Source organism: Heterodontus francisci, chromosome X (genome assembly GCF_036365525.1).
Source record: "Heterodontus francisci isolate sHetFra1 chromosome X, sHetFra1.hap1, whole genome shotgun sequence".
Taxonomy (NCBI): domain Eukaryota; kingdom Metazoa; phylum Chordata; class Chondrichthyes; order Heterodontiformes; family Heterodontidae; genus Heterodontus; species Heterodontus francisci.
In genome coordinates this window covers 17,271,815-17,285,714 of record NC_090421.1, presented here as the reverse complement: position 1 = coordinate 17,285,714, position 13,900 = coordinate 17,271,815, and the positions used below count along the sequence as shown (strand labels likewise).

At 47.4% G+C, this 13,900-nt stretch overlaps 1 protein-coding gene across 8 annotated transcripts in view; it reads left to right on the top strand.

Moving 5' to 3' along the window:
* The window catches only part of slc11a2 (solute carrier family 11 member 2), a 110,844-nt gene extending 98,014 nt beyond the window's left edge, over nucleotides 1–12,830 (top strand). For 7 of the 8 annotated variants that reach the window (XM_068024628.1, XM_068024625.1, XM_068024627.1 and 4 more), the window contains one exon: nucleotides 12,303–12,830. In XM_068024628.1, the coding sequence (XP_067880729.1) occupies nucleotides 12,303–12,362 (60 nt within the window). In that variant the 3' untranslated portion in view covers nucleotides 12,363–12,830. Of the gene's footprint in view, nucleotides 1–10,245; nucleotides 10,265–12,302 lie in introns of all 8 variants that reach the window. The other variant, XM_068024623.1, reaches the window with a different exon arrangement.
* Nucleotides 12,831–13,900: the final 1,070 nt, after the last annotated feature.

Here is a 13,900-nt window from a genome sequence, read left to right as displayed (position 1 = left end):
GAAGGCTGAATCAGACCTTCAAATCAACTGTGCCCACCCCTTTGGGAAAGGGATCGAGGAGACAAGTATTCAACATCTCCTGTTTAATCTTTTTGGTTTTACAGTAACTCCTAGTGCTGGCACAAGGGCTTTCTGCATTCTCATTTCCCTCGCTCTGATCCATCCTTCTGTAATGCAGACTTGTCGCAACCAGCAGTTTCTGGTCTTCATTCCTCACACCCATAAATTATTTCACTTTATTCCATGGCTCATCTGCTCTCTGTCTCACTACAAATCTGAAAGGGGGGGGGGGGGGGGAGGTGTAGCAGAAACACTTGAGATCCCCTCGCAATGAGATACCTTTCAGAGATCAATACATGTGAGCTCCTTTGAAAGGGATGAACGTCAAAACTGCAGAGGGTCAGAGGAGGGCAGGGGGGGCAATAACTAGGAGCTTGTAGGGAATTGTGTGAACACATTGTTATCTGCACATATGGGTGGGAGCAGCCCTGTTTTGTCATGTTTTTTGTTGCATAACAATTGCTTGCATAATTTCAAAATTGTGCTAAGCACAAAGCAGGAGCTGCATCACCTGGTTGTAGAGGATATGCGGAGTCAGATTGTGACGTGTAGTTTGAACTGTTTCTGATCATGAAGTCGTGTTGACCTGATCACTTGAGAATTCTGTAATTAAAGTGTGGATTTTTTTGAATAAATCAATTTGCTCTTGTCTCTGTTTGTGAAGCAGCCCCTCACCATTTAGCAGCTCCTAATGTGTTTGGGAGTTAATGCTGCCTGCCTCAATAATTCAGTCTCTTGTGCCTGCATTGTCCAATATTTTATAGCCTGACCAGTTTTATTTATCAGCTGTTGAAACAATTGCAAAATGTTCCAGTGCCAGGGTTTTGATGCCATAAACTCAGGGTCTCATACTCTATCCACAGAGCACTTGGCAGTTCTCCTCTCACTGTAGCCCTTTTTAAAGACTCACTGCTCTGCTTAGCTCTGGGTGGCCAGTCATGGCATGGTGGGATAAACTACTCTTCCTGGTACTTTTCTTGCCACACATCAAAAGCTGTCATTCAGTGAGGAACTGTGCCCCATTAAGATACAACTATTAGTACAAGGTTTTCCATCCCTTCCAATGGCAACTGCTTGTAGCAGCACTCCAGAGCTCCAAGAGCAGGGGTGGGTGTGTGGGGAAATCACTGTCCCATCACAGTGAGTGAGCGTGTGCGCATGTCTGTCCCATCACAGTGAGTGAGCGTGTGCGCATCACCGTCCCATCACAGTGAGTGAGCGTGTGCGCATGTCTGTCCCATCAGTGAGTGAGCGTGTGCGCATCACTGTCCCATCACAGTGAGTGAGCGTGTGCGCATCACTGTCCCATCACAGTGAGTGAGCGTGTGCGCATCACTGTCCCATCACAGTGAGTGAGCGTGTGCGCATCACTGTCCCATCACAGTGAGTGAGCGTGTGCGCATCACTGTCCCATCACAGTGAGTGAGCGTGTGCGCATCACTGTCCCATCACAGTGAGTGAGCGTGTGCGCATCACTGTCCCATCACAGTGAGTGAGCGTGTGCGCATCACTGTCCCATCACAGTGAGTGAGCGTGTGCGCATCACTGTCCCATCACAGTGAGTGAGCGTGTGCGCATCACTGTCCCATCACAGTGAGTGAGCGTGTGCGCATCACTGTCCCATCACAGTGAGTGAGCGTGTGCGCATCACTGTCCCATCACAGTGAGTGAGCGTGTGCGCATCACTGTCCCATCACAGTGAGTGAGCGTGTGCGCATCACTGTCCCATCACAGTGAGTGAGCGTGTGCGCATCACTGTCCCATCACAGTGAGTGAGCGTGTGCGCATCACTGTCCCATCACAGTGAGTGAGCGTGTGCGCATCACTGTCCCATCACAGTGAGTGAGCGTGTGCGCATCACTGTCCCATCACAGTGAGTGAGCGTGTGCGCATCACTGTCCCATCACAGTGAGTGAGCGTGTGCGCATCACTGTCCCATCACAGTGAGTGAGCGTGTGCGCATCACTGTCCCATCACAGTGAGTGAGCGTGTGCGCATCACTGTCCCATCACAGTGAGTGAGCGTGTGCGCATCACTGTCCCATCACAGTGAGTGAGCGTGTGCGCATCACTGTCCCATCACAGTGAGTGAGCGTGTGCGCATCACTGTCCCATCACAGTGAGTGAGCGTGTGCGCATCACTGTCCCATCACAGTGAGTGAGCGTGTGCGCATCACTGTCCCATCACAGTGAGTGAGCGTGTGCGCATCACTGTCCCATCACAGTGAGTGAGCGTGTGCGCATCACTGTCCCATCACAGTGAGTGAGCGTGTGCGCATCACTGTCCCATCACAGTGAGTGAGCGTGTGCGCATCACTGTCCCATCACAGTGAGTGAGCGTGTGCGCATCACTGTCCCATCACAGTGAGTGAGCGTGTGCGCATCACTGTCCCATCACAGTGAGTGAGCGTGTGCGCATCACTGTCCCATCACAGTGAGTGAGCGTGTGCGCATCACTGTCCCATCACAGTGAGTGAGCGTGTGCGCATCACTGTCCCATCACAGTGAGTGAGCGTGTGCGCATCACTGTCCCATCACAGTGAGTGAGCGTGTGCGCATCACTGCCCCATCACAGTGAGTGAGCGTGTGCGCATCACTGTCCCATCAGTGAGTGAGCGTGTGCGCATCACTGTCCCATCACAGTGAGTGAGCGTGTGCGCATCACTGCCCCATCACAGTGAGTGAGCGTGTGCGCATCACTGCCCCATCACAGTGAGTGAGCGTGTGCGCATCACTGCCCCATCACAGTGAGTGAGCGTGTGCGCATCACTGCCCCATCACAGTGAGTGAGCGTGTGCGCATCACTGTCCCATCACAGTGAGTGAGCGTGTGCGCATCACTGTCCCATCACAGTGAGTGAGCGTGTGCGCATCACTGTCCCATCACAGTGAGTGAGCGTGTGCGCATCACTGTCCCATCACAGTGAGTGAGCGTGTGCGCATCACTGTCCCATCACAGTGAGTGAGCGTGTGCGCATCACTGTCCCATCACAGTGAGTGAGCGTGTGCGCATCACTGTCCCATCACAGTGAGTGAGCGTGTGCGCATCACTGTCCCATCACAGTGAGTGAGCGTGTGCGCATCACTGTCCCATCACAGTGAGTGAGCGTGTGCGCATCACTGTCCCATCACAGTGAGTGAGCGTGTGCGCATCACTGTCCCATCACAGTGAGTGAGCGTGTGCGCATCACTGTCCCATCACAGTGAGTGAGCGTGTGCGCATCACTGTCCCATCACAGTGAGTGTGCGTGTGCGTGTCTGTCCCATCACAGTGTGTGTGTGTGCGCGTGTCTGTCCCATCACAGTGTGTGTGTGTGCGTGTCTGTCCCATCACAGTGTGTGTGTGTGTCTGTCCCATCACAGTGTGTGTGTGTGTCTGTCCCATCACAGTGTGTGTGTGTGTGTGTGTGTGTGTCTGTCCCATCACAGTGTGTGTGTGTGTGTGTGTGTGTGTGTGTCTGTCCCATCACAGTGTGTGTGTGTGTGTGTGTGTGTCTGTCCCATCACAGTGTGTGTGTGTGTGTGTGTGTGTCTGTCCCATCACAGTGTGTGTGTGTGTGTGTGTGTGTCTGTCCCATCACAGTGTGTGTGTGTGTGTGTGTGTGTCTGTCCCATCACAGTGTGTGTGTGTGTGTGTGTGTCTGTCCCATCACAGTGTGTGTGTGTCTGTCCCATCACAGTGTGTGTGTGTCTGTCCCATCACAGTGTGTGTGTGTGTGCGTCACTGTCTCATCACAGTCCCATCACTCTGTGTGTGTGTGTGCGTCACTGTCTCATCACTCTGTGTGTGTATCTTGACATCACAGACACAGGCCCCTGTCCTCTCACTGTATGAGGGAATCAGACATACAATTGTGTAAGATTTTACACCTGTCTTGGCAGCTCTCACATCTCCAAAGTTCAAGAACAATATTTTTGATCGCCATTCAGGTACCAAAATTAAAAATCACATCTTTTACATCTTCAGTAGAGTTAGAAATATTTTTTTAAAAATCTAGTGAAATATGAGTGTTGAAAACATTCAAGTTGCAGCTATCCTCAGATTGACACTTCAGTGAAATGTTGGCAAAGACTGTTGCCACTGAATGGCTTAAGCTTCACTGTCACCACTCAATGTATTGCCTGGCCTATGACCTTCCTGTAACAACAACAACTTGTATTTATATAGTGCCTTTAATGTAATAAAACATCCCAAGGTACTTCACAGGAGCATCATAACACATGACATTGAGCTACATAAGGAGATATTAGGTCAGATGACCAAAACCTTGGTTAAAGAGGTAGGTTTTAAGGAGTGTCTTAAAAGAGAAAAGCGAGACAGAGGGATTTAGGGAGGGAATGCCAGAGCTTGGGGCCTAGGCAACTGAAGGCACGGCAACCAATAGTGGAGCGATTAAGATCAGGGATGGACAAGAGGCCAGAATTAGAGGCGCGCAGCTATCTTGGAAGGTTGTGGGGCTGCAGGAGATTACAGAGATGGGAAGGGGTGAGGCCATGGCGGGATTTGAAAACCAGGGTGAGAATTTTAAAATCAAGATGTTGCTTGACGCACCCACAATTAACCTACAATAACACACCCTCTGCACATAAGCACATGAAGTCTAAGCTCAATATAATTCAGGACCTGGTGAGTTGTCGAAACAGCCAAAGATTGACATCCACTCCAGAATTTGTGCTCACTGCAACCATTAATGAGCAGTGACTTGTGCTTTATTTTCAGTATTTATATACTTGGTGCACGCAAAAAAAAAATGAAATTTTAATAGTGCTCTCTCCCCCCCACCCTTCCCATCATGAGTTAGACTGCACTTAACATTTAAATGTGCGCCATTGAACAAATGCCAAACCTTTTATTAAAAAAAAAAGTGTAATGAAGCCCAGGTTCCATCCCTGGCTTGTGCTGAGTTAGCTGATCTCACCCCGTATGGTACTGAGCCCCACACCCATAACTTTCCTTTGCTCCATCTCCACCCTGTGCTTTTTTCAAAAAATTATTTGCTCAAGGGACGTGGGTGTCACTGGCTGGGCCAGCATTTATTTCCCATCCCTCATAGCCCTTGAGAAACTGAGTGGCTTGCTAGGCCATTTAAGAGTCAGCCACATTGCTGTGGGTCTGGAGTCACATGTAGGCCAGACCAGATAAGGACAGCAGATTTCCTTCCCGAAAGGACATTAGTCTACCAGATGGGTTTTTACAACAATCAACAATGGTTTCATGGTCACCATTAGACTAGCTTTTAATTCCAGATTTATTAATTGAATTCAGATTTCACCATTTGAATCCATGTCCCCAGAATAAGCCTAGGTTTCTGGATTACTAGTCCAGTGACATTACCACTACACCACTGCTTCCCCACTGGTGGGGGTGCAGCAGTTGTCCTGGGCATCCCTGACGTGGGGAAGGGAAAATCAGATAGGGTCCTGCTCCTGATTATTATCGAGTGACTCCTGTGCGTGAAGGGCAGGTAAAGCCCAAATCAGGCTGGCCTGAGATATTGCTACCCCACCCCTTGCAGGTTACCTGCCCAATACAGTGAGTGGGTAAGAAACAACAGAGTAATGAGTGCAGCGGTGGAGAAACCTGGCCTGACTGGTGGCAGCTTATTCAACACGAGGCATCACAGCCACACTTAGAAACAGTTATAGAAACTGAGCTGCAGATGCGCATTTGATTTAGCTCTCCCTGAAGCTCTGTGGCTTTGTTCTTGGCTGTTGGATGTTTCCAGTTTCAGTGCTTAGTGGTTTGGTTCAGTTGGTAGCACTCTTGCCTTTGAGTCAGAAGATCAAGGGTTATCGCATTGATAGCACGTGAAAGGCCCGCACTAAAACTGGCCTAAAAGTTCCTTTTTTTAAAAAAATTCATTTATGGGATGTTGGCATCACTGGCAAGGTGAACATTTATTGCCCATCTCTAATTGTCCTTGAGGTGATGGTGGTGAGCCACCTACTTGAACGGCGATAGTCCATGTGGTGTAGGTTAGGTAGGGCATTCCAGGATTTTGACCCAGCAGCGATTTTTCCTTTTCTTTTCTTTTCTCCCACCTAGTTTCTTCTATCTGCCCTTCATTACCTTACCCATGTTCTTCGTGTACGACTACACTCCGTCTGGCAGTAGGCTATTTGATCGTGGGAGGCAGCACAGCCAAGCCTGATCCTGCCTTCATGTGATGCCTGTGCCAAAATCAGGCTATTTCTGTTCAATTGACAGTATCATCACTGCACAAACAATCACAGTGATGACCAATGGTAGGACTTCTTGAGAATTATCTGCTCCTAGATGGGTTTTTCTTTGTGTTTCTGTCTTTATTCAGAAATTAAGGTTTTTTAAAAAAAAGTTAATTGACAAAAAATGCTGCTGTGCAGTTTGTGCTGCAAACAATCCTATTCCATCCTGCATGCTGACACATTAGGACATTCAGTTTAAGTGTAAAGAACAAAGAACAGTATAGCACAGGAACATCTTAGAGATTAACATCTTACACGCGCTCCCTCTTTTGAGGGAACAGTATTTTTGTAATAATATTAGTGTAGGTATTGCTGGTAACCCAGAATACTTCTGCTGTTTCATCAGTTTTGCTGTTCTAATTCTGTTTCCTTACACATTTGGGTTTTAATATGAAGTCTAATGATTCCATTAAAACTCAGGCTGGGGAGTTCAAAGAACAAAGAACAGTGCAGCACAGGAACAGGCCATTCGGCCCTCCAAGCCTGCGCCGATCTTGATGCTTGCCGAGACTAAAACCTTCTGCACTTCCGGGGCCCATATCCCTCTATTCCCTTCCTATTCACATATTTGTCAAGATGTCTCTTAAACGTCGCTATCGTATCTGCTTCCACCACCTCCCCTGGCAGCAAGTTCCAGGCACTCACCACCCTCTGTAAAAAAAAAACTTGCCTCGCACATCCCCTCTAAACTTTGCCCCTCTCACCTTAAACCTATGTCCCCTAGTAACTGACTTTTCCACCCTGACTATCCACTCTGTCCATGCCGCTCATAACTTTGTAAACTTCTATCGTGTCGCCCCTCCACCTCCGTCGTTCCAGTGAAAACAATCCGGGTTTTCCAATCTCTCCTCATAGCTAATGCCCTCCAGACCTGGTAAATCTCCTCTGTACCTTCTCCAAAGCCTCCACGTCCTTCTGGTAGTGTGGCGACCAGAATTGCACGCAGTATTCTAAGTGTGGCCTAACTAAGGTTCTGTACAGCTGCAACATGACTTGCCAATTTTTATACTCTATGCCCCGACCGATGAAGGCAAGCATGCTGCATGCCTTCTTGATTACCTTATCCACCTGCATTGCCACTTTCAGTGACCTGTGGACCTGTCCGCCCAGATCTCTCTGCCTGTCAATACTCCTGAGGGTTCTGCCATTTACTGTATACCTCCCACCTGCATTAGACCTTCCAAAATGCATTACCTCACATTTGTCCGGATTAAACTCCATCTGCCATTTCTCCATCCAAGTCTCCAACTGATCTATATCCTGCTGTATCCTGACAATCCTCATCATTATCCGCAACTCCACCAACCTTTGTGTCATCCGCAAACTTACTAATCAGACCAGCTACGTTTTCCTCCAAATCATTTATATATACTACAAGCAGCAAAGGTCCCAGCACTGATCCCTGCGGAACACCACTAGTCACATCCCTCCATTCAGAAAAACACCCATCCACTGATACCCTCTGTCTTCTATGACTTCTGTCGGAAGGAGATATAGGGAGGAAATGGCAGTTTTCTGGCATTAACAACTCAAGCTTGTAACTGAAGATCTGAATTCTGTGGGTGCACTGAAATTTGTGCAAGATCACAACATGAAAGTCTGAGAAAATGTTTCATCCAAAGTCTGTCACTTATCAAACTGTATACAAAAAATGATTTCTAAAATGGGGATTTCAATTGCCTGTGTAAAAACTCCATTGTCATTCTTAAGTATTGTAATGTTTTAGTATCTTCTGTCTCACTGCTTCTGTATTATGCAGCCTGTAAATAAACCAGTTTTATCCTTTACGTTATGGTCTGACAGCATGCTATTTTCCACCATTCTGAAGAGGCAGGAGAACATGAGCATTCCACCTGATCTCCAGGGGTAACTGCCAGTATGGGTGCACAATCGCATCCACAACATGTATCAAGCCACAGATTTGATTTTTCCAGAGAGACATTCTGTTTATGGAAGCATGGAACAACCAGTACTGAACCCCAGTGTTATACAGTGATAGACCTGTAGCCACCAGGACTGTAGCCCAGTGTTATATAGTGGTAGACCTGCACCCACCAGGACTGTACCCCAGTCTTACACAGTGACGGACCTGATGCAGTATGACATGGATAAATGTGAGGTTATCCACTTTGGTAGCAAAAACAGGAAAGCAGATTATTATCTGAATGGCTATAAACTGAGAGAGGGGAATATGCAGCGAGACCTGGGTGTTCTCGTACACCAGTCACTGAAGGTAAGCATGCAGGTCCAACAGGTGGTAAAAAAGGCAAATGGTATGTTGGCCTTCATAGCGAGAGGATTCGAGTACAGGAGCAGGGATGTCTTGCTGCAATTATACAGGGCCTTGGTGAGGCCACACCTGGAATATTGTGTGCAGTTTTGGTCTCCTTATCTGAGGAAGGATGTTCTTGCTATAGAGGGAGTGCAGCGAAGGTTTACCAGACTGATTCCTGGGATGGTGGGACTGATGTATGAGGAGAGATTGAGTCGGTTAGGATTATATTCGCTGGAGTTCAGAAGAGTGAGGGAGGGTTTCATAGAAACCTATAAAATTCTAACAGGACTTGACAGGGTAAATGCAGAAAAGATGTTCCCGATGGTGGGGGAGTCCAGAACCAGGGGTCATAGTCTAAGGATACGGGTAAACCTTTCAGGACTGAGATGAGGAGAAATTTCTTCACCCAGAGAGTGGTGAGCCTGTGGAATTCGCTACCACAGAAAGCAGTTGAGGCAAAAACATTGTATGTTTTCAAGAAGGAGTTAGATATAGCTCTTGGGGAAAAGGGATCAAAGGATATGGGGAGAAAGCGGGAACAGGTTAGTGAGTTGAATGATCAGCCATGATCATAATGAATGGCGGAGCAGGCTCGAAGGGCCTACTCCGGCTCCTATTTTCTATGTTTTATACAGTGACAGACGTGTACCCACCAGTACTGTACCCCAGTGTTATACAGTGACAGACCTGTACCCACCAGTACTGTACCCCAGTGTTATACACTGACTGACCTGTACCCACCAGGACTGTACCCCAGTGTTATACAGTGACAGACCTGTACCCACCAGTACTGTACCCCAGTGTTAGACAGTGACAGACCTGTCCCCACCAGTACTGTACCCCAGTGTTAGACAGTGACAGACCTGTCCCCACCAGTACTGTACCCCAGTGTTATACAGTGACAGACCTGTCCCCACCAGTACTGTACCCCAGTGTTGTACAGTGACAGACCTGTACCCACCAGTACTGTACCCCAGTGTTATACAGTGACAGACCTGTCCCCACCAGTACTGTACCCCAGTGTTATACAGTGACAGACCTGTACCCACCAGGACTGTACCCCAGTGTTATACAGTGACAGACCTGTCCCTACCAGTACTGTACCCCAGTGTTATACAGTGACAGACCTGTACCCACCAGGACTGTACCCCAGTGTTATGCAGTGACAGACCTGTACCCACCAGTACTGTACCCCAGTGTTATACAGTGACAGACCTGTACCCACCAGGACTGTACCCCAGTGTTATACAGTGACAGACCTGTCCCTACCAGTACTGTACCCCAGTGTTATACAGTGACAGACCTGTCCCTACCAGTACTGTACCCCAGTGTTATACAGTGACAGACCTGTACCCACCAGGACTGTACCCCAGTGTTATACAGATCAAAATCCTCTAGTCACATTCTGGATTGGGAAGGACACAATCTATTATTGTACTGCAGGGGGTTTCTTACAGTTCATTTGGACACAGGGTGAATAATCACATATTTCACTGAAAGGTAGATATTTCAAACTGACTATATGCTGAATCCATGTTATAAATTTACACAACAACCCTACACAACTTTCAATTGGTGCACTAACACACCAGTGTGCCTATTATCTTTACTGTGACTGTATATGGATGATTCTTTCTGTAGCTGGCCTAGGTGAGGTGTTTTATCATTATGTATGTGTTTCCCATAGGGAGCCCCTGAGGACACCAGTAAGTACAAATTGTCCATGAGTTTTGAATCATGAGCTTCTGATTCTGACAGAACATCCAAATTAAACATGCACTTGGTGTCAAATGAACTCTTTTTTCTCTAGAAATGCACAATTAATTAGAAGGAGCCATAGATAAGCAGCATTATCTGTAATGATGCAACACACTGTACAATTTTGTTGGAGAATTTTGTAAATTGTCCTAGATTCTTGCATGCTGTTAATTGGTTGATGGGGCACTGCTGATCATTTGGTGAATAACTCTCACTGTGTTTGAGCGCACTTCCGTGAAGCCTGCTTTTTGAATCATTGTTTTTGAATCATTGATTTTGAAATATGCTTCTTATATTGGAAGCTCCCTGGTGTTTGTCCTGTGCTCTGGGATGTATGAAATATTGTAGCCAACAGCCCTTTCACCCCTCACTGCCACTTTCACGTTCAGCAGCAGCTTGCTCCAAATGCCCATATGCCAGCTGTTCTTGAAGAAAATCTTACAGTTAATGCACGCTCTGCCTCACTCGCCTGCACTTTCAGTTCAGGCTTTTAACTAAATGGCACTGGGCAAGGGGAGAAAAGCAGTTGGTGGTTACAGCTCCTGCAATAACACCCTTGTTCATTGTCCTCGCGCGTGCACACACAGGAACAGACGTGTGCACACAGACACATGAACACAAAAACAGGTGCGCACACGCATGCACTCACACACAGGCGCACACAGAAACAGTCGCACAGACACAAGACTTGCACACACTGACACAAGCGTGTACATACCGAGATGTGTGTGCACAGACCTGGACACACGCATACGCACACACCAGTGCCTGTGTGTACACAGACGTGTATACACACACACGCCAGTACACACAGACAGCAGTGCACAAACACCCAACAAGCGTGCGAACAGGCACACAGGCATGCACTACACACAAAGACGCACGTGCCCACACACATACACACAGGCACGCACAGACACCAGCACACACAAACTGACAAATGTGTGCGAACAGACATGCAGGCCCGCGCACAGATGTGCGTGCGCACACACAGACACACACACCCAGATACGTGCGCGCGCTCACAGTAAGGCATGCAGACACAGAAATGTGTGCCCACACACAGACCTACATGCGTGCATGCACACAGACTCACATGCTCACACAGACACGCGCGCACACACAAAACAAAGGCACCTGCAGAACTCACCGACATCCGCTTGTGCAAAGACGCCCGCGTGCACACATAGGCAGGCAGCACATGCACACAGGTGGCCACTCACACAAGTGCCAGCACGCACACACAGACAAGCACACACAGAGCCAAGCACTTGCACACAGACGCACACGGAGACACACCTGCACACTCAAAACGCCGGCATGCACAAACGGACACACAGACACACACGCGTGCAGTCACCTAGGCACACACATACACGTGCAAACACACAGGTGCCTGCACACACAGGCGCACACGCAGACATTTATAAACAGACATGCAGGCACACACACACATATGTGCACATACAGCCACACACACACATATGCAGGCGCACACAGACAAACAGAACACACACAGAGATGCCCAGAGACACATGCACACACAGACAAACCACACGCACATACAAATACACCTTTATGCACAGATGCGCAGACACGCACACACACACACACACACACACACATATATATATATATGTACAGACACACACACACACACACACAAACACTTTCCTGCAAGTGTTACAGGATAGTGATCAGGAGCAGGAATCATGGCATGATTTGTCCCATGAATAATGTACGGCAACTGAGGCTAATTATAACATCCCTCCAGCCACTCCTGGTTGGGATCAGCGAACAGAACAGTATGGGGAACGAACCAACTCTGTATGGGGCTCAGTACCAAACCAGGAGTGGGCAGTTACTTTCTTATATTCTTATTAATTACCTCAATGGGCTTAGCATGGGAGTGTATGGGGGTTGAATTATTATGATGATCTGAACAACCAACTAATTTGTCCCCTTATTCTCTCCTCTTACACTTAGACTGGTTTGGGAACACCTATGGAACTCTCTCTGCTGAATGATGTGGACAACCACACGTGATTCTCACGATGATCTCAAGCTGATGGTGTCAGAAGTTTAAGATGAAGCCCTTTCTATGCTGCAGTCATTATATAGAGCTTCCCTGGACTAAATTCACTACTTGAAGCATAGGGGAGCTCTGTGGATAGAGAATCTGTTTTTAAATATTAAAAACAATCTAAGTTTCTTGTCAACAGTTTTATTGTTGACGGGATCCCGGTACCATGTGCATTGTGACTGCCATTCGGCAATCATGTAACAGACTGATTTACATCACTGTGACCTGTGCAGTATAGTAAATGGTCCAGGATTTTCTAGAGGGATGGGAAAGGGGGCTTATAGTTTTTCTGTTCCACGGTACACAGGGATAGACTGGAATTTCAACCATCAAAGTCTTTCATGTTCATGTTGCTAAATGTACACAATGTCATTTTGAAGCCTTATAAACAGGTGTTGCTGGGTTTTGACAGCAGAACACAGATGCTAACATGTATGCAGTACTACATTTGTTTTTTTATCTTTGGGCAAATGGGGAGCTTGTATATAGACCTCTGCGCTGTGTCATTCAAGCAGATAGTAGCCCAAACTGAGGGATGTGCATGCCTCTTCCTAGGGTTTCTGAACCAGTATACACACACTGGGGAGGGGGTGTAGGATGCGATGGAAGTTGGGCACATGAGAGAAATGACATTTCAATTTATGTCAGGCAAGTCATTTCTCCCCCCACGTCAACATCTGACTGCACAGTGCAATCTGAGCTTCTTTGTTAAATCCCCAGTGAAATATTGGAGAGGCAAATTCAACATTCCTCAGAATACAGGCTGAGCTTGCTTGTTGCCCTCAGCAGACTCACTGTCCTCAATCCTCATGTGCTTCCATTTGCCTGCCTGGCACAGCCATCCTTTGCTGTTCCCGCTCCTCTTGCTCTCCAATGAGAAAGAGAAAGGGAATGAAATTCAGAAGCAGGCTATCCCACCATCCAGACAGTGAGCACAAGGAATAGATTAAATCTACAGGATCAATAACTCCATTACACTGGGCTTAGATCAAGGAGATCATTGAGCTCCTCCTTCCAAGAATATCAACCCAATCGCTTCTCATGACAATATCCAGTTTAGCCCTTGGTCAGGTTTATCCCAACCATGGGGTACATGTGCCTCCTATTTTTACTTCCAATATGTAATAGAATCCCAGAATTGCAGAATTATTACACTGCAGAAGGAGGCCATTTGGTCCATCGTGTCTGTACTGGCTCTCCAAAAGAGCAATTCCCCCAGTGCCATACCCCCGCCTTCTCCCCATAACCCTGCACATTCTTCCTTTTCATATAACAGTCTAATTCCCTTTTGAATGTTTCAATTGAACCTGCCTCCACCACGTTCTCAGGCAACGTATTCCAGACCTTAACCACTCACTGCGTGAACAAGTTTTTCCCCATGTCACTTTTGCTTCTCTTACCAAATACTTTAAATCTGTGCCCTCTCGTTCTCGATCCTTTCACGAGTGGGAACAGTTTCTCTCTATCTACTCTGTCCAGACCCCTCATGATTTTGAATACC